This window comes from Gracilinanus agilis, chromosome 4, assembly GCF_016433145.1.
Source record: "Gracilinanus agilis isolate LMUSP501 chromosome 4, AgileGrace, whole genome shotgun sequence".
Taxonomy (NCBI): Eukaryota; Metazoa; Chordata; class Mammalia; order Didelphimorphia; family Didelphidae; genus Gracilinanus; species Gracilinanus agilis.
Genome location: NC_058133.1, coordinates 75,734,307 through 75,756,618, shown reverse-complemented (window position 1 = coordinate 75,756,618; position 22,312 = coordinate 75,734,307). Strand labels below are relative to the sequence as shown.

The 22,312-nt window shown below is 34.1% G+C and overlaps 1 protein-coding gene across 1 annotated transcript in view; it reads left to right on the top strand.

Annotated features, from left to right (window-relative positions):
• Positions 1-22,312, top strand: part of ACBD6 (acyl-CoA binding domain containing 6) — a 205,509-nt gene that overhangs the window by 97,998 nt on the left and 85,199 nt on the right. Inside the window, exon 6 of the mRNA XM_044675916.1 lies at positions 16,510-16,599. Within this exon, the coding sequence (XP_044531851.1) occupies positions 16,510-16,599 (90 nt within the window). The remainder of the gene's footprint in view (positions 1-16,509; positions 16,600-22,312) is intronic.

The window sequence follows — 22,312 nt, the reverse complement described above, 5'->3', positions numbered from 1 at the left end:
CACTTGTGTTCATTGCCAAACATTGATATGAAAGTTATTTGATTAGTTGGTGCCAATAATGGTAAATACAAGCAAAACAACACATCTATCAATGTCTGTAGATATATCTATTTGTAGCCAAAGGTACAATTCTGCAAATGTGATATTAATATGACTTTTGTTTGCAAATAAATGTTTAATTCACTGCTCATTTAACCTCCAGAAAACTACTATATATCTATGAAAAATGCAAATATTGTCTTAGTACTAATATGAATTTAGTTTTGACTTTTTGGATTCCTGGGGTGAGGGTAGGGGGGCCATCCAGGTCTCCCTCTCTTCTTCTCTTTCTCCTGACCCCATCTTCAAAAATCCTTTGTGGGGGGCAGCTGGGTAGCTCAGTGGAGTGAGAGTCAGGCCTAAAGACAGGAGGTCCTAGGTTCAAACCCAGCCTCAGCCACTTCCCAGCTGTGTGACCCTGGGCAAGTCACTTGACCCCCATTGCCTACCCTTACCAATCTTCCACCTATGAGACAATGCACCGAAGTACAAGGGTTTAAAAAAAAATCCTTTGTGAATTCTTCTTTTCTGAAACCTTCTTTCTGTTAATTATTTCTTATTTATCCTATATATAGCTTATTTGTACATGTTTGTTTGCTTATCATCCCTATTAGATTGTGAGGTCTTTGAAGGCAAGGACTTTCTTTTGCCTCATTTTATAAACCCAGTCCTTAGCATAGTGCTTGGCAACAGAGTAGATACTTAATAAATGTTCAGTGACTGACTGACTTCCAATCTCCCATCTCCAACTGCTTGTTGAATATCTCAAGCTATATGTTCTGTAGGCTCCTTAAACTCAGTATGCCCCAAACTAATTTCATTATCTTTCTCCTCAAGAACCTACCCCCTCTCCTTTACTTCCTTATTATTGTCAAGGAAAAAGGCTATCTTTAGTTACCCAGGCTCCCAAACTAGATATTATTATGTTATCCTCAATTCCTTACTCTTTTTTCACATCCTATATATTATGAGTTGCTAAGTCTTGTTAATGGGACAAAGCTTTGAAACCTCTCTCACATACCACCCTTCTCTCTACTCACACAGCCAATATGGCCCTCTTCACCTCATGTTGGCACTATTAAAGTAGCCTTCCAATCCGCCTCTTTGTGTCAAAGCTCTCTCCAACCAGCCTGCCAAATAATCTTCCATTGAAGTTATAACCATGTGTTTTCACCCCTCTCAACATCCTCTTCCTATTCAGTTACCTCCAGGATCAAATATGAAATCCTTGGTTTGGCTTTTAAAGCCTTTTACAATCCAATCCCTTGCTACCTTTCCAGTTTTCTTACACCTTACTTAGCTTCACATATTCTGTGATCCAATTACATTGGCTTTCTTGCTATTTCTTGCCAAAGACATTCCATCTCCCAATTCTTTAAGTATTTTTACTGCTTATCTCCCATACTTGGAATTCTATCCTCCTTCATTATTCCTCCTGCTTTCCCTGACTTTTTTAATGCATCAGCTAAAGTTCCACCTAAAGAAACCTTTACACCAGCCCTTTTTAATGCTAACATGTTCCCTCTATGATTATCTCCAATTTATCCTGTATATAAACTCCTTGAGAACAGAGACTATCCCTAGTACTTAGCAGTCTCTGATAGATGTAATCAATAGACATTTCTTTAGTTCCTTTTAAGTGCTAGGCAATGTCCTAAGTGAATAAGCACATAAAGATTGTTGACTTAACTTAGTACTCCTAGTAATTCCTTTAAGAGAGTTGCTGATCTACACTGTTAGAGGTAGTTTCTTCATCAAAAGGTCTGCTAATGAATAGTTTCTACAGTGTCACTATTGAAATCTCAGGTCTAGACAAAATGACCAGTAGGTGGGAGGGGGTATAGAGTAAGTATGTTTATACACCCACCCCACTCACATGTACACCCAGAGACAGAGAAAATAGTTCCTAGAGTTAGACCCTCTATAAATACTTTTTGATAGTGTTGAAAGTAATTATATGTCTTAATGATAATTCATATCTATATTAGATCATTTATTTTTTGATAATAGACATTATGCCATTCAGATATGGTATCCACTACTGCCATCCCCAAATTCTTCCTTAGCAAGTATTTTTAACTTTTTTAAAAAAACTAAACTTTAAAAAAAAAACTAAAATTTTAACATTTGCTTTCATTTATATCCGTTTTTTATGGTTTATAAAATGCTTTCTTTATAATAAGCTTGTGTTATCTTTTCTTTTGTAGATAAGGAAAGGGATGCTTAGTTTGAGTGGACTTTCTAGACAGTAGAACCACTGCCCAAATTCAAACCCAAGCCTCCTGCATTTTAATCGAGTGTTCTTTCCACTACATCATACTTTCTCTTTAATCAACTTTGAATTGCCTTTTCAATTGAAACATTTCTCTCCATATATTTTCTCACTCATTTTTATGATGGCATAATAATTATCAGTTTCCTCTACGTGTTTATTGATTCTTTAAGATATTTATAAGGATGCTACTTTTCCCACAATTTCCCTCCCCACTTCTTATTGCTTTGTTTTTAAATAAATCTATGACTCATGTCAGAATAATATTTATATGCTTTTGGCTTGAGAAACTACTACAAAAACTGGCCAAACTGGCCATGGTAATTCAAGTGAAACACAGAAGATTTAAGAGGCAGGGTCAGTCTGCAGAGACTAAATTTATGCTTTTATTCAGGATTTGAGGAAGGAAGAAAAATGTACCCTCTTAAATAACTTCTCCACAGCAGTATATGTATTGCTGTGATAATGTACTTGATTAAAATATTAATTTGCTAGAACCTTGCTCATTCACACTGGGAGGAACATTATAAAGTGTCAAATTTTATGAATTTGCACGAATGCAAACAACTGTTCAAAATATAAAAACCATAGTATTTAAGTAATATAGTATACTCTGAAAATAAAAATGAAACATTGATAATATAATGAAACTATTTAATTCCTTTGAGCTATTCAAATACTAGATAGATACTAGCTTAGACAAAATGTTTTTACTATTTTAATTTTTTTTATTATAAAATATATTCATTACCTCTTGCTTATTTCTCTTCTCTTACTCAAATTCACCTCCCCACATCTTAGTGTAAATATTGTTCATGAATGAATTTTTGTAAGTGTAAATATTGTTCATGAATGAATTTTTGTAAGTGAGTAACTTTTAAATCAATGGTCTTAATTGTCAAGCTTATCACCTGTTTCTTTCTGGTTGAAGACCTGGTAGAATCCTTAAAGCTAATTGTCTTCATGTGGTTGATGATACATGTAGGTACAGCTTTCAATGGGATTACCCTTCTGATTCTTGCTGAACGGCTGCCTTTAGTGTTCCAGTTGTCTCTGAAAAGAATAATACATAGGCTGACCGCTACAGAAGGTATGTTGTGCCTTTTGAATGTAACAGTAACCCATTGCACATGATCAAGCCAAGTCAGTTATTGCAAAGATACAAGCAAAACACTCTGGCATCACAAAGAAAAAAGCCAAATATCAACTCGGTAATGAAAAATCCAAGTTTCTAAAACACCATTTAGTGGTTATTACTCTTTCCTTTGAAGGAATATTCAGCTTGAGCCTTCATTCTAACCTTTTTTAGCTTATCAGTGCTAGAATTTAGTAGCTGAGCTTCCACACCACAACTTATAATGAAAAATCAAATATATGCTATATTTTAAATGTTTAGTTGATCTTCTTTGCATCATTAAAGTGAATATATACCTAAAAACCTAACAATTTTAGTTTCATATACAATTCTCTTTCTTGACCTTTGTGTATTGAAATGTTTGTGTTTGTTGAATGTTGTTACATTTATAATATTTAAATAGTTGTTTATCATGTTTCCTGGTATAAATAGGATTTTTAATGATTTATAAAAATTGTACCATCCTGCAAATTGACATATGTACTAGTTGTATTGCCAATAATGCCTTCTGCCTAGTAACCTTAATATGGCTCCCACACAGACACTTTTCCTCTCTGTATTATATTGGTTTTGTGGTATTGGACAAGTGTTAGAAATAGAAAGCATGCTGTACTTTCAGGATGTAGCAGTAACACACAAACACAAAGGGATTGATCTATGGTGGCCAGCTATTCAGCAGTTACAGGAGTAGTATTAATGGACTAAAAGGAGTTGAAGAGGGGAGATACATTCTCCGTAACTGGCAGTTCTGAGCATTTCATTGTAATGAATTTAGACCCCAGATTTTTACAAAGGGGAATTCAGATGAATCACTTTGCCATGTTCACTTATATTATGCATTGAGGTGTATCCGACAGATCGCTGGACTTGGAGTCACAGAGACCTGGGTTTCCATTCTATCTCACATCATTAGTAGCCCTGTAATCCTATATGACTCCTCCCATTGCTCTCTTCATATGTAAAGTGGAGACACTGTAATAATATATCTTAGCTTTCAAGTTTATTTGACTCTCACATGAAATGTTTGTAAAGTGCTTTGCCAAACCCAAAACTAAATAAAAGCCAGTTGTTATTGTTTAAAACCCTGTATATAATATTTCATGCCAGTTAAGTAAGTAGTGTATTATCAGCTTTAAAAAAAATGGTAGTTTTATATTTGCTTAAATTCACATTTTTATTGAGGTTTCAGGATTACAATTGGCAAAAGAATAAACAAAAAATGATTATAATTATGGATATCTTGAAAAATACTAAAGATAATTTTAAAACATAAAAATTATTTCTACATTTTTAAAGTGTGAGTTTGGACTCATTTAGTAATCTTAATACATAACTTGCATATAAATTAAAATGTTTTACTATTTATTGTTGGTTGAATAATTTTTTCTTTAATATTTTATTTTGTTTTCAGTGAACAAATATTTATTTTCTCTCACTACTACCTATTTCCCCTCTTCAAATTATAAAGAGAAGAAAAACAAAATCTTTGTAACAAATATGCATACTGAAATATGTTCCAAAAATGTTTGTCTCATTCTGCACCACAGTTCTGTCATCCTTTTATCAGAATGTATGGGTAGCATGCTTCATCATTAGTCCTTTGGAATTTTGATTGATTCCTGCATTCATGAGAGTTCTAAAATTTTTCAAAATTTTTTTTTTCATGATATTGCTGTTACATAAATTGTTCTTTTGGTCCTCGCTTCACTATGCATAAGTTCATGAAAGTCTTCATAGGTTTCTCTGAAACATCTTTAATTTTTTTTGGTGGCACAATAATATTCCATTACATTTATATACCTTTTTTTCCTCATTTATTATTTTTTTTATTAAAAACCCTTAACTTCTGTCTTGGCATTAATACTGTGTATTGGCTCCAAGGCAGAAGAGTGGTAAGGGCAAGGCGGGGGTGGGGGGGTGGTCAAGTGATTTGCCCAGAGTCACACAGCTAGGAAGTATCTGAGGTCATATTTGAACATAGAACCTCCCGTCATTAGGTCTGGCTCTCAATCCACTGAGCCACCCAGCTGTCCCTTTTTCCTCAGTTATTACCCAGTTGATGAATATCATTTTAGTTTCCTTTCTGTTTTACCCATACAAAAAAAGCTGCTACAAATATTTTTGTACATATTTTTAAATTTGAGTGTATAAGAGTACTACTGTTTTTGATGGGTCAAAGGATATGCTAGTTTAGTACCTTTTAGGGCATAGTTCTAGATGCTTTCCGGAATGGCTGGACCAATTCTTAGCTTCACTGCCAGTGTACCAATATGTGGACCATCCTGCAGTCTATTCAGTATTTGCCATTTTGGGGTGCTCATCTGCCAGTCTGATGGAAATGAAATAGAATCCCAGAATTGTTTTAATTTGCATGTTTTTAATTTTAAAGACTTGCATAATTTTTGACTAGGGCCTTGGATAGTTTGGGTTTCTTCCTTCGAAAGCTACCTTTTCATATTCTTTGACCATTTATTGGAGAATAGTTGTTACACAGACACACACAGTTAGTTCTTATGTATCTTGAAAATGATACCTTTATTAGAGAATCACAATGTAAAGAATTTCCCTAGTTACTAATTCCCTTTCTAATTTCAGATCATTATTTGTGCAAAAAGAATTTTAATTTTATGTAATCAAAATTGCTCATATTATCTTCTTTGATTCTCTCTATACCTTGTTTGGTCATGATATTTTACCCATCTTTATCTGAAAAAAATTTCTTCTCTTGTTTGATTTAAATCATAATCTTTTAAATCTAAGCCATATATTTGGCATTTATCTTGGTAAATAGTGTATTGTTGTCAACCAGATTTGTGCTAGGTTGCTTTCTATTTTTCCCAATAAGTTTTTTTTTGTGGGGGGTGGAATTACTGAGTACTTATTCCAATCGCTAGGGTCTATGGACTTTTGAATGCTTGGCTACTTGGATTTGTTTGCTCTGCTATGTTGCATATGTTATATATTGCATCGATTGATCTATCTTTTAAACAATACTCAAATCATTTTGATAATTACTAATTTGTAGTATAATTTGAAATATGGCATTGGTGGGTGTAGGCCTCCTTCCTTCCTTACTTTCCTCATCATATCCTTTGAAATTCTTGATATTTTGTTTCTGCAACCTAATTTCATTATTTTTTGTTGTTGTTGTTGATCGTTAGGGCACTAAGAAGATTACTTAGGTAATACTCTCATTTTTATGTTATGGCCTATACTTGGGTAATTAATATTTCCCCCAGTTATTTGTATATATCCATTTCTATAAATAGTATTTCATAGATGTATTTATATAATTCCTGTGTATGTCTTGGTAGATATACCTCTAAAATGCATATTACATATTCTGTATTTATTTCTGTCTCTTACTAATGGATTTTGTTGGTAATCGACAGGAATGCTGATTATTTATGTGGATTTATTTTATATACTTCAACTTTGCTGTATTTAATAATTGTTTCCATTAAAATTTTTAGTTGATGCTCTAGGATTTCTTTTTTTTTTAACCCTTAACTTCTGTGTATTGGCTCCTAGGTGGAAGAGTGGTAAGGTTGGGCAGTGGGGGTCAAATGACTTGCCCAGGGTCACACAGCTGGGAAATGTCTGGGGCCAGATTTGAACCTAGGACTTTCCATCTCTAGGCCTGGCTCTCAATCCTCTGAGCTACCCAGCTGCCCCTTGTAGGATTTCTTGGAGGTCATAAGATCTTCAATTACAATAATTTTGTTGCCACTATGCCCATGTTTATTCCTTAAGTTTCTTTTTCTCATCTTATTGTTACAGATAGCATTTTTAGTTCTATATTAAATAATAATGGTATTAATATACATCCTTGCTTTTATCCCTGCTCTTTTTGGAAAGGCCTTCATTTTATTCCCTTTACATATGATGTACCTTTTGGTTTTAGATGGATACTTCTTACTCTAAAGGAAAAATATTTCTTTACTTCTTAATGTCAACAAAAATGTGTTATATTTTGTAAGTAGCTTTCTTTGCATTTATTGATATAATTATGATCTTTTGTTTTCAGTGTGGTTTTTTATGCTTGTGGTTTTCTTAATCTTGAATCAAATTTGTATTTATGACATAAAGGTGACCTCATTGTGTAGTGCATAATCTTGATATGTTGCTGTAATTTCTGCTAATATTTTATTCAAAATGTTTACATTAATATTTGGATATTTAGTTTAATTTTCCATTGGTTTAGATATCAATACCATATTTATGTTAAAATTTTAGTAGCAGTCTTTATGTTATTATTTTTGCAAATAATTTATGCAATATTGTAATTAATTGTTCTTTGAATATTTGATAGCATTTACTTGCAAATCTATCTGGCCTTGTTTCCCCTCCTTTCCCCACCTTTCTACACCCACTTTTAGTACTTCATTAATAGATTCGTTTCTTTTTCTAAATTCAGTTTCTTGTTCTATTAATCTTGTCATTTTATACTTCTGCAAATCTTCACTTCATTTAAATTGCTAGTTTTATTGGCCAATAATGCTATCACAATCAACTTATAGTTTGTTATAAATCATTTATTTACCACATTTTGTACACGGCTTTCTAAATGGCACATATTTAACCACGTATAACTTTAGAACTAAACTCTAGATATCACATAGCCCTCATTTATAATAGAATCTCCTGACTTCGATATTTTAATTACAATTCTTTTTTTCTTTGTATTTAGGGCACATTTTAATTACTTTTTTGGTAGGCAAAAGTAGCTAAGTTTATTAAGAATAACTTTTTTAAATTGATCCATATTTTAAAATGCTAAAACCTTCATATATATATACATACATAATAATATATAATTATATAGCTATACACACATAATTGACTTCAAGGTAAAGGATTGTTACAAGCAACACCTTAAATAGGAAGGACTACTTTTTATTTTCCAGAAAGCGTCTAAGTAATACCATTTAACAGGGTAGCTGACTCCCTGAACTTTCAAAGCACTTTATAGTCATTTATCTGTCTAAGGTCAGTTTGTATTAATGAACAGCCTTTAATAGATGAGAATTCTTTTAATTCTACTTTGCAGTGATTTTGGAGCACCAAAAATATATTCAGAGCTCTCCAAATGCTGCATTTGGTCTGCTGATTGCTTAGTAAAGATCTTTAAAGGCCTTCCTTCATCTTTTCTTCCTTCTGTTTTTTGGTTTGTTTGGTTGTTTTTTTTTTTTAATCCATATTCCCTAAATGCTTTTTATAGGGAATAGGAAAAAAAGTAAAAATTGTCAAGATTTTTAGTAGCAGTAATAAAACTTCAACTTCAAAACTGATAATAAATTGTTTATGTAGATATTCGAAAATTACATGAAAATCATTATTCAGATAAGTATAAACTGTCTATTTACTATATTATCCACTTAGTTAAAATCTTTAAGAAAATGTGTTGTTTAGCACTAATATTGTCTTGTATACCAGCTCAGTGCAACTTGTAGATTTTCTGTTTTTATCAGAAGGAAAGTACTATATAACAAAACAATTTGTACCTTTTATGGTTTATTTAAATTGTATAGTTTACTAAATGTGTAAATTATTAAAATATTTGCTGTTTTTTGTTTCTTTACTTGCTTTTGATCTTGCATACAGCTATTAAAAAACACACCTTTAAATAGTTCTAATGTGGATTTCTTCCAGAACTATTATAGAAAGTCATTGTCCAAGAATTCATTCTCATCCAAGGTTAATTAGTGTACCATTAAAATAATATGTTACTAAAATTAATTACGTAGTAGGTCAAAACGTGTTAAAAAGCTTAGTGCAAATGTCTGGGAGCACATCATCATGCTTCAAACAATGTTATATGTGTGTCACCCTTCTGAAAAAAATATTCAAAATGAAAATCACTAGTGAGGTCCAGTCATAGGTGTTTCCCCTAAAGTAAATTTTTGGCACTGTATATGGAAAATTTAACATATAACTCCCATTAACATTAAAATGAGTTGCTTGTCTACTTCCTTACAGTAGTACCTAAAGATTTATGAGCTAGCATTCCTTATTTTAACCTTTTTACATTTTATAATTAACCACAGGGAACCTAAGCAGATGTTTATTAAGAACCTAGGAATATATGTTATTTGAATTTTTTGTTTCATAAAAGCACAGATTATGTTATTATTTCTTAACTAAACTAGTAGATCTGTGCCTTATACACAATATAACATTAAATCTATTGTAGTTCATGTTCATAGTTTAATTTGGCAGCTATAAAATGTACACCTGAAAATTGGAACTGAAAGTGATAGAGACCATATAACACCTTCCAAATTGGAATTTTACCACATTCTTTTCACTTAAAGTGTAAAACATCAATTTATAAAATACCGTCAGTTCATTTGAAATGTTTAAAACTACTAATTTAATTGTTTCTTTGGAAGATTTTAAGAATTAGTTCTCAAAGTAACTGAATAATCAGAAGCTATAGGAATATTAATAAGAGAAAACATTCTTTCTCTTATTATTTCTCAATTCATATATTGGTACCCAGCCACAACAGCAAAAAGTTCCTTTGGAGATATTTGTATGTACTTTGTTTTGACCATTTAATCTTAGTGAACTCTGAACAAAGGATGGTTAAATGTCTTTTTGTTTTGAGAGACATTTTTAATGGATATGTCTATTGGGTTTATCTACACCTGGGAATTTTCTATTTGCTTTTTCCATTTTGGATTTTGTAGTATTTCACTAGATGGTACATTGAAACAAATAAAAAATCAGTCAAGCATTAAGTGAAAACACAAGAAAATTGAGTCTTAAGTTGTAGCATTCTTATACATAGTTGTTAAAATGGGATCCTCCTTTGTCTTGTTAATGGGTCTATAAGAAAAGAATATTTTAAATGAAAAAAAAAAAGCAAAGGAGAGTTCTTGAGAGGTTCCTTTTATTGTAATGTCATCCTTGGACATCCAGGAATTTAAATTTAACATGAAAGGACATTATGTTCTTTAAACATGACAGCAACATCACATCAAGCTTTCTTTCAACAATGCTAAACCACTTGTCAGTCATTCAGTTGGATCCTAGGCTGTTAGTATTCTCTTTACTCTTTTATCAGGGCAAAAGTGTTCATATCAACTAAACTTAGATTCCATTTCACTATACTACAGAACTGACATTACTAGAATAGTTACATTAATAATCATGTTTATGATAGACAACAATGGTCAGTTTTGCAGACATCCTCTTCTTCTCTGGTTGGTTAAACATGCATAGTCTATTATCCGTGTTTAAAAATAGCTTATATTGTCACTTGTCCCCTTTAAAACATTTGAAATTTGCATAAATATAACTTTTCAAAGAGTTTGGAAGGTCCTTGGGGGGGAGAGCGGGAGAGTGAGGGGGAGGAGGAGGAGGAAGAAGTAATAGTAGTGCCAAGTCCACAAGTGTTGCACACTGAATATATCTTTTTAGGCTTTTTTGATTTATTGATCAATCACACTGATTTTCCCCTCCTTTTTTGTTGTAAAAATACCATATTTGTTATAAAGGATGGCTTTCTGGGAGGGGGAAATAATGGAATGCTGCTGGGGGAAATTATATAGTTATCTTAAAGACGTCAATAACTTATTTTTAAAAACAAGGAGGTACATGAGGAAGAAATTAGGTAGAAATAATAAAATTCAACTAAGATCAAAATTTAACTAGATAAATAAATTTATTTGTTCGTATAACATTCTACCAACTTGACATTCCAAAACTCTTTGAAAAGTTGCCTAGGCAGTGGATTGAGAGCCAGGCCCAGTTGCCCCTTTGTCACTTCTGAAAAGGGTTGTGGTGGTAGCTTCTTATGTCTCTTCCTTTGAGCCATGCTTGTTCTTGATGATTTTCAGACATTCTGGTCCGTCCCCCCCCCCCCCCCCCATCCCGTTGCTTTTCTTTCCATTTACTTTGTTGTCATAGCAATAATAACATCTCTGATTTATATAGCATTTTAAGGTTTTTAAATTGTAAAATATCTCATTTGATCCTCACAACATTCCTGGGACAGAGGTACTCTAATTAGATGTTTTATAGACAAGGAAACTTCTCCCTTCCTTGTCACACTAGACAAGGTGTCATTGACAGAGAGAGAGAGAGAGAGAGAGAATGAATGAGAATGAATGGGAACACTTTTATTATATAATGCATATTAAGTGGTAATTAAAACAACTATCTTACATAACTATGTATGATTTATGCTTATCAATTCTTTTTCTGTAGGTGGACAGTCACAGTATTTCTTTTGCTGTGCATAAAGTTCTCTTCATTTCTGCTCATTTTGCTATTCATATTTTCATTTAGGTCTTTCCATGTTTTTTTAAAAATTAACCTGCTTGTCATTTCTTACTGCACAGTAGTATTCTTTCATAATCATATGACATAATTTGTTTAGGCAATGCCCCATTGGTGGGCATTTCCTCAGTTTTCAGTCTTTTTTCTCCACACACACATACACACACACAAAATCTCTCTTCTTTCATGGCTTTGTTAGTGATATAAAGAAATGCTGGTGAATGGGTTTACTTGAATCCTGTCTGCAAAAAGATGGTTTTACCTCTTTGCCTATTCTCATTCCTTCAGTTTATTTTTCATCTTATTGCTATTACTGGCATTTTTAATACAATATTGAATAATGGTTTTGTTTTCACAACTTTCTAAATTTATTATAACCCAGTAAAACTAACTATATTCTTAGATCACAGTTTATTATTAATAGACATCTACTCTATATCTTATTTTTGATATCACAAAAAGTACTTTTATAAATATATTGGTATATATGATAACTTTATTCTTATCAATACATTCTTTCGGATGTAACCCTAGTAATGGAATCTCTGGGTCAAAGGAAATTGAAATTTTAGCCATTGTATTTGCATAATTTCATATTACCTTCCAGAATGCTTATGCTGAATCACACACAGATCCACCAGCAATTTAATAGTGTGTCTGTTTTCTCACAATTCCAACATTGATTATTCCTTTTTGGGGGGATATTTTTACCTACTTGCAGATTGTGAAGTAAAATTTTAAGATTCTTATTGTATCTCTCTTATTAGTGATTTGGAACATTCTTTCATGTGATTTTGAATCCTTCACAACTCTTCTTTTGAGAACTGTTTGATCCTATCCTTTGGCAACTTAGCTATTTAGGAATGGCTTTTGGTTCTCCATATTTCTGTTAATCTTTGTTATATTTTAGCTTTTAAACCCTTATAAGAAGAAATTTGACTCAAAAGATTTTTTCCACTGCCATTCAAATGTTTTCCCCCTTGTCCTAAGTATATTAATTTGATTTCTGCAGAAGTTTTTAAGTTTCATATAAAGTTATCCTTTTTATCTTTTGTAATTACCTCTTTGTCCTATTTAGTTAAGACTATCTTGCAATTGGCCAGAGGATTCTAAAACTGTGCATACATTAATCAGCAATATCCTTGCTATAGCCTCCCGCTGTTTGCGCTCCCTTCTCACCCCAGTGCCCCAGATGTTCTCTGCCTGCCTTTTGGGTTTTTTTTCTTTTCTTGAAATTTGTTTGACTCTGTCTCCTTGTTGGTTCTTTCTTTCTTGTATTCTTTTTGTGGCATTATTTTAATAATAGTCTGAGAGGATTCAATTGTGGTCACTCTGAGCTTCTCTGCTTTACTCCACCATCTTGGTTCTACCTCTGGAATTCCCATTTATTTTTTCAAACATGGAATTCTTTCCTAAGTAATTTAAATTTTGTTTTTTTTCAGTAATGGTTATTAAGTTCCATTGTTTCTGATTCTCCCCTATCTGATCTGTTCCATTGATGTTACCTCCCTCTTTTTTATTTTTATTTTATTTCTTTAAAACCCTTACCTTCCCTCTTAGAATCAATATTATGTGTTGATTCCAAGGCAAAAGAATGATAAGGGCTAGGCAATGGGGGTAGGTGACTTGCTTAGGGTCACATAGCTTGGAAGTGTCTGAGGTCAGATTTGAACTCAGGACCTCCTGTCTCTAGGCCTGGCTCTCAATCCAATCAGCTACCCCCCACCATTTTTAAGATGGTTTTGATGACTGCTATTTTATATTCTAGTTTGAGATCTAGAAGTGCTATTTCCCCCTTGTCCCTACCATTTTCCATCTTTTCCTTTTATATTCTAGTTCTTTTATTTTTCCATATGAATTTTCTTGCTATTTTATCAAGTTCTATAAAGTATCCTTTTGATAATTTTATTGATAGAGCTCTACAATTATAAATTGACTGGTTACATTGGCATTTTTATTATATCGACATGACCCAGCCAAGAGTACTATATATTCCTCCAGCTATTTAAGTTATTCTTTATTTCTTTAAGGATTACTTTATAGACAAATCTATTCAAGTACTTTATGTGCTTTGATAAATTGATACCCAGATGTTTTATGTACTTTGTGTTATTTGAAATGGTGTTTTCCTTTTTATTATTACCTCTTGGATTTGTTATGATATACAAATGATGTTCATTTGGGGATTTTCATTTTGTAGCCTGTATCTTTACTAAAATTGTTGTCTCAGTATCTTTGCTGATTTCAAAAGATTTTCTAACTAAAACATTGTGTCTTGAGCAAATCAAGTCAATTTTATCTCCTGAGTTCTTTATGCCTTTATTCATCATACTGCTATTTCTAGTATTTCTATAATTCTATCAAATAATAGTGGGATGAATAGGCATCTTTGTTTTACTCCAAGGTGTTCTAGGGTATCCATATTGCACATGATGTTTGCTGTCAGTTTTAGGGAGAGATCTGAGTGCTTAGTAAATAAGTTAGGGGTTAGGGATAATGCCTTATGTGTTGGAAGTTCATAGGGTCTTTAACTTCATTTGGATTTTTGGTGTCCTGGAATGTGGAGATGTGTGAAATTGCTTTATTCCTTACACATAACTCTTATTTTGGAAGTTCTTATTGTGCTAAGTAGTAGAGATACTAAAATAGTAATACAGTCCCTGATTTCATATTCTGATCACAGAGACAAGATATAAATAACTGTATGAACAGACATATACAGTGTAATGGAATGTAGTTTTAAAGGGAAAGGATTAGTAGTCACATTGGATCAAGGGAAAGGAATAGAACAGTGACCAAAAACAGTCCCCTATAGAATGTAGAAGGTAGAATTAGGGCTAAGTCATTGAAGAATCCAAGGAAACTAGAAGGCAGAGGTGCAAAAGGACAACCCAGGCCTAGAGGCTGCCAGTGCAGATGCATTGTCATCAGATGGGAGTGTCATGTCTGAGGAAGAGCAAGTAGCTCAATATAACTAGATTGCAGAATTTGAAGAGGGGGGATAAAATGTAAGAAGACTAGAAAAAATATAAAGGAGCCAAGTGGTAAAAGGCCATGAAATGCCAGAAAGCATTTCATATTTGATCATGGATTAAATAGGGAGCCACTGGAGTAGAGGGATTCATGTTGAGGCCTATATTTGAGGGTGTAAAAATCACCATGACAGCTGAGTAAAGGTTGTATTGGAGTGAAGAAAGACTTGAAGTACAGAGACCAACCAGAAGGCCATTTACAGTTGTCCAGGCAAGAGATGATGGAGGCCTGAACTAGGGTAATACTAACTTGGGTGAAAAGAAGGTATTATATACATCCACAGATCAGATACTGGGCCTAGGAAGATGGCCTCTACAGTAGTAGGAAATTCTTCAAGAAGAAATTATTTTGGGGAATAGATAATGAATTCTGCTTTGGATAGGTGGAGTTTCAAGTACCTACAGGAATCCAGTTTGGCATACCTTAAGAGGCAGTTGGTGATGTACGACTAATTCAGGTGAGAAATGATTAATGCTAGATATAGAGATTTGGCAGTCATCTGCATGAGATGCTAGTTGAGACCCTGGCAGTTGGTCAGATTAGCAAGGATAGTATAGGAGGAAAAGAGAAGGGGGTCCAAGAAAGAGTAACAGTGAGTGGGCATGGCTTGATGAAAGTCAAGCAAAAGACACTTGGAGGAGATCAGTTAGACGGGATGAGAACCGGAGAACTGTGTAACAGAAACCTAGAAAAGAGAGGTTTTCTTAGTGGAAAAGGTAAAAAACAGTGATCAAGAGAAGCCAAGAAGGGACAGACTAAGAAAAGGCCATCAAGATTTATCACTTTCTTACCTAATTATTAAGCTCTAATGGTACCCTATTTCATACCCCATACATACTTCTCTGTTTGATATTTAAAGCTCTTTATAAACAGCCCCTTCCTAGATAGCAGTCAGCAAGCATTTATTACAAATTCACTATTTGCTGTGTTAAGAACACAGTTTAAAAACTATTCTAAGTTCTGGGCATACAAATAAAGGCAAAAGGACAAGCCTTGATCTTAAGAGATTCAGTGATACCTCTCTGTGCATTCTACAGACTAGCTACCTACACTGGCCTCCATGCTGTGTTTTGTTTTGTTTTGTTTTTTTAACCCTTACCTTCCATCTTAAAATCAATACTTAATATAATGGGGGTTAAGTGACTTGCCCAGTGTCACACAGCTGAAGCCACATTTGAACCTACTCTGGTCTCCAGGCCTGAATCTCAATCTACCAAGCCACCTTGCTATCCTTCTCCTTGCTGTTTCTTGAACATAACATTGTCTCTGCCTTTGTGCTGGACGCCTCTTATACCTGTAGTACTCTCACTTTTTGCTTTAGTCTCTTAGTTTTTCTCTCTTCTTTCAAGATTCAGTTTGAATCCCACCTTGTGCAGGAGCTTTTCCCTGACACCCCAGTTATTAATGTCATCTCCTCTCAGTTTACCTCCCATCTATTGTGGTGTGGTAGGTGTGGCATTTGTATGTTGTCTTACATATTAGAACATGACTTATTTGAGGGCAGAGTCTGTTTTTTGCATTTCTTTGTATCTCCAGCACTTAGCACATTGCCTGGCACTAAATAAATGCTTGTTTACTTACTACCAAATAAATTACAAAACATCTAATTACCAAAATATGAAGAAAATATTATTTTTTCTATTGTTTAGTTCAGTATACAATATGCAGCATTTTGGAGGACTCCAGGACAAACTTTTCCTTTTACTGATTGTGCTCAAACATTTATCTTTTTCTGAATTTTTAGGGCAGGGCTCTACTCCATTGGGCATGTGATCGAGGACATAAGGAGCTAGTAACAGTCCTGCTGCAATATACAGCTGACATTAACTGTCAGGTAAGGAAGGGGAAATGCGAAAGAATATTTGGGGAAATTTTATGTTTGTTTTGTGTTCTTAGGTATTTGGGAGATAACCTTTTTTTCACTTTATCATTTTGTTCCCCTGAAAAAGGTAATTTATCAGAAAGTATTATAGTGTCCCTAAAGCCATACTGTGGCAAAATTTACTTTCTTTTTATCTTGACTAATTTACAAAACAATAAATCAAGCTCTGATTTGTAGTGTTTGCCAGTTACTCAGAGCCAAGCCTACAGTCAAGGAGACTTCTTCCTGAGTTCAAATCCAGCCTTAGACACTAGCTGTGCAATTCTGTGCAGGCCACTTAACCCTGTTTACCTCCGTTTCCTCATTTGTAAAATGAGTTGGAAAAGAAAATGGCAAAACCACTCCAATATCTTTGCCAAGAAAACCCCACATGGGGTCACAAAAAGTTGGAAACGACTGAAAAATGACTAAACTGCAACTACTGAAGGTATAACACATTCTTTTAGGTTCTGGGAATACAAAAATGAAAAATGGTGTATCCCCGGCCCTCTCTATTTTGAGTTGGGGACAGGGAGTAATATATGGCAGGTACATAGATAAGTATAATGGCAAATAAAGTACAGTAGATGCAAAGGAGAGATTTAGAGTGTTCTAGGAAAACTTGAAGAGGCTAAGTAAGCTTTGCTAAGTGCCAAGATACAAATATAAGGAAAAAGAAAGGCATTCCCTACTTTCCAGGCGCTTCCATTCTAATGGGAGAAGACAAAACACAAAAGGGAGCTGAAAAACAGGAAGAATCTGGGAATGAAGGTATCCTATATGGAGTCATGGTTTTGAAATCCAGAGAAAATCTAGAACAGGCCTATAATTATTGAAGGACATTTCAGAATGAACTTGCAGTAGAAGATACATGGTGGTTGGTTTGTTTTGTTTTAAGGACATGGTTTTGAAGTCTGGGCAAAATCAGGGACAAGAGCAGGAATCCCAGAATGAAATGAAAATAATAAATAAAACATAACTTTTGTTCCTGTTAGTCAGACTTTTAATATTAAACTCACGTATCCATTTCGAGCTGGTTGTGGCATAGGTATGAAATAATCTAACCCTAATTTTTTTGCCAAACTGTATTCTAGTTTTCCCATTAGTTCTTTTCAAAATAGAAGTTTCTAGAACCACATAATTTATGTTTTCAGGGGTGTCAAACCATGAGTTATTGAATTCTGTTTTTTTTTTAATTTCTTTCTTATCTAGGCAGTTCCACCGCTCCACAATTTTTTGTAAATATGGCAGTAGCTCTTAGTTGATAAGATTTTAAGATTTGAAAAATAGAAATTCATTAATTATCCTAGGCAGTAGTTGTTCTTTGTTATATCCTTCCCTGATTTTAGGACTATTATTTGTCTCAAGAAATTTGGTGATTTTTTTATTCCTCACTTTTTGGGGAATAATCTATGTAGTATAGATATTAATTGTTCTTTTAAAATTTTTTTGTTGTTGCTTTCATTCCTTTGTTGATAGTTCAACCAATGTTGGCAAGATATGTAGGAATCAGATCCCCCACTAGAAAAGTTTCTCTCGCTTTATGAAATAATACAATAATTGAATAAAACGTAATTGTCTACCGGGGAAAAGCTTGGTAGAAGAAACTTTTAGAAACAAGGAAAACTACGTACTTACCATGGCTTCTAAGTAAGAGGTGTCACAAGAAGAAAAATGTTTAGTTCCAGGTTACAAAAGATGGAAATTGGTTAGAATTAAGGATTCCAACAAAGAAAAGAGAATAATTATGGGACTCTAACAAGGGATAGAAAGAATGCAGAGAGCTGGGGGATCACTGAATAGAAGTGGTTTTTTTTTATTTTTTTATATAATTCTTTTAAGTTCATCTGAACCAGAGATTTTTTTTCTTTGACAATTCCTTTAAAACTTTTTCAATTTCCTTTTTTGAAATTGGATTGTTTTTGATCTTTATTTTAATTTTGCTGATTTATATTTTCTGTAGTTAAGTCTCCTGTTTATTTGAAATAAACTATTTTGCTATTATGTATACATATATAATATGCTATATGTGTGTGTGTGTATGTGTATATATATATATATATCTTTGTATTCTTGGCAAAGATACTAGAATGGTTTGCCATTTCATCCTCTAGCTCATTTTACAAAGGAGGAAACCAAGTCAAACAGGATTATTAGGAATTTTGATGCAAATCACCTCTAAGGTCAATTCCAAACCTGAGTCTGTGATTCTTTTTATTTCTTCTGGGTCCAGACAAAGTGAATCACACTGCTTAATAAATATTTGTTAAATAAATTAGTGAGCTTATTACTCAGGTGAAGGAGAATATATGAATACATATTTACCTTTTCTATAATATTTCTTTGGGGGCAGCTGAGTGGCTCAGTGGATTGAGAGCCAGGCCTAGAGACTGGAGGTCCTAGGTTCAAGTCCGGCCTCGGACACTTCCAGCTGTGTGACCTTGGGCAAGTCACCCTTACCACTCCCGGGCCAAGGACGGTCCCTAGCCCGGATGAAAAAAGGAGGAGGGTTGGGCGTGGGGCAAGCAACCCCACCCTGTAAAAACTACATCTGCTAAAGAAACTGCAACCTAAAGTAGGGGCAGCTGGGCTAGCTCAGTGGATTGAGAGCCAGGTCTAGAGACGAAAGGTCCTAGGTTCAAGTCCCGGCTCAGACACTTCCCAGCTGGGGGACCCTGAGCGACTGTGTGTCCCATTGCCTACTGGTTGTGGCCCTATGCTCCTAGAATGGAGTCCCAGGATAAAAATAATAATAATAATAATAATATTTCTTCACATTTCTTTCCATATAAGTTGTACATTTTTGTGAAGATGTAAGGACAGTTTAAAAAGATGAATGGTATCTGGGACAGCTGGGTGGCTCAGTTGATTGAGAGCCAGGCCTAGAAACAGGAGGTCCTAGGTTCAGATCTGTTCTTAGACACCTCCTAGCTATGTGACTCTGAGCAAGTCACTTAACCTCCATTGCCTACCCCTTACTGCTCTTCTGCCTTGGAACCAATACACAGTATTAATTCTAAAACAAAAGGTATGGGTTAAAAAAAAAAAAAGAAAGATGAACAGTATCAAGAAAATAGTTGAGAACTTTTTTCTATTCAGATAAAGAATTGTCTTAAATATTTTTCTTGTACTTATATTCTGCTCAAAGTGTAATGCAAAAGATACAAGAGAGGTTTTTGCTCAGGCGGGGGTGGGGTGGGGTGGGGGGACAACTGAAAACTTCTGGCTATTAAGCCTTAGAATTCTGAAAGTTCAGTTGGTCCCTGATGCTTGAACAGAGCAGAAGGATCAACCAGAGCTCTATTTTGGCTTTCAGTTTGCTTTGGCCTGTGCCTTGTCTTTGGATAATTTGAACCTAGCTAACTTCTCTGGACCTCTCCCTGACTTTCTCCATATTACTTCCTGTTTTCCCTGCCTGTTTTCCCCGGGCTCTGGGAGGCAGGGTGGCTTTTGGATTTTTAGTGAAAAGACTTTGTGGGTTTAGTTTTCCCCCAATAGGCAAGTAGGACATCCTTGAATTCAAAAGTAGCCAAATCTTTCTCTCTCAGTCTAACCCATTCCTGAGACCCTCCCCCACCTTGAGTTTCTCCCTAGCGGCTGTCAGAAATCCTGAACCCCTCTCTCCTTGAGAACAATCCTGAAACATTAATAAAACCCTTGGTTACCTAATCAAACCCTCTGGAGAATCTTTGTATTGAAGAAATTAGGCAAGGGCGAAGGGGAAAGAATAATTCTCTTTATTTCCTGAGGGAAACTGGAGGTATCCATCTTAGGAGGAAGTAGTTGCCCAATGCTTCCTCCTGAATTCCTTCAATTTCACTGATTCCTCCTTTGAGGACTTGAGAAACTGACAAGAAAGCCCTCAAGTCAGATTCAAACCACTTCTGTCTGGCCCTATTCTTTGTGTCTGTAGAAGTACCTTTCCTGTCTGGAAGGGTTCAGCCTAATACCCCAATATCCTCTGTCTCTAGCCTGGGTGTCTAGTCTGTGTCAGCTGCCTGTCCTGAACACCTCACCCTGTATCCTTACCATCCTAATACCTCCTTGCCCATTCCTCTCTAAACTCAGCCATCCCTTTCATTCCTCTCTTATCACCACAATCACCTTTACCCCTCTGTCACTCAGCAAGGGAAGATCACCCCCAAACTTTAGTGTACCCCCTTTTTATCCATAACAAAAGCTATATTCTGAGAGGATGAGGACAATTGGAATCTATTCAGTAAAAATTATAATGATTTTAGACTTTCTTGATCTTATGTCATTAACTAGAAATAAGAACTTAAAATTTTAGATATTTTGCAAAATATGTAAGTTTAGAGAAATTGTATTTTATTCATCATTTGCATTGCAAGACCTCAGTTAAATGTTATTAAAGCTATCTATATGAAACTTTATTTTAAAAAATCAGAAGCCAACTATGTGTCAATCTTCAGTGATTTGCAGTGGTGGAGCTATGTTATGATCGTTGAGGGACTCAGTAGATTTGATGTATTTGCTTGGAGGAGTAAAACTGGGAGCTGTATCTCTTCCCCTAAAAATTAGTGCATTTTCTAGTTAATTCCCAAGGAAGCAAGATCCTAATTGGATACCTCTATATACTCACATAAAGTTAGGTATCTAATAAATGATTTTGAAAGGGATAAAATGTAACTCCAAAGAGATTAAACACATAGGATGAGGAATATAAAATTTGAGAGGTGTAATTTGCTTTTTAATTAAAGTTCAAAAAACTATCAAATTTTTCTTGAGTCTTTATAAAATTTGGGGTTTGTTATAATGCCATTTTAGGCCAACTTTAAGATAACATATATTCATTCAGACATTTATTAAGGCTCCAATATATATCAGATCTCTTAGTAAGGCAAATGAGAAAGAACAAAATACTTTCTAGATATTTGGTTTTCTTGACATTATTATGTCATATAAGCAAATGGTAGTTATGTCTCATAAAAATTCTTAATCAGGCTTTATTATTCAGTGTTTGTGAAGACAGTAGATAACAGACACCAGGCACTGAGTCCTCTTAATTATTTTGTACTATAAATCCACAAGTATGATATTTCTTGGATGGGCTCCAGTCTTTAAACTTAGAGTGGAATTTTGAATTGATTTCCCTTTTCAATTATAGTACTCTGGAGGCATATGTTTTATTTTTGTTTTAAAGAGATATTTTATTGGATAAAGCCAGTTTCTAGGGATACTTTTGAGTATTAGTAATTAGTTCTAATTGTTCTCCTGGGTTCATCTTCTATAAAGAGGTGATAATTGATTTGTCTTTTGGGAACAGGGGATTATATGAAGTCAAATAGGCATACTTTGCTTTATGTTGAAAGAGGACATTTATATAATCGAATCACCTAAAAAGCCACAGGCCATTTGTTAGTGAGTGTGTTTCTCTTTTCTGGTATATGTATGCATATGGTAGTTTGTAGCTCTTAAGTTATACTTGGAGCACAGAAATCTGTAAACCATGTTGCCTTTTCTAAGCCTATGGAGTCTTTCCTTTATCTAAAGTATTATTAATAGGACCTGCTGCTAGGGAGTGTTTAGTGAGTAATAGAAAAGAGAAACTTCAAAGTTTTCTTAAATATCTTTAAAATTTTGAGAAAAAACCAGTCCTCATTCAATGACAATATATTTGTGTTGTGATGATTCTTAATAATTTTTAATTAATTGACTTCTCCAT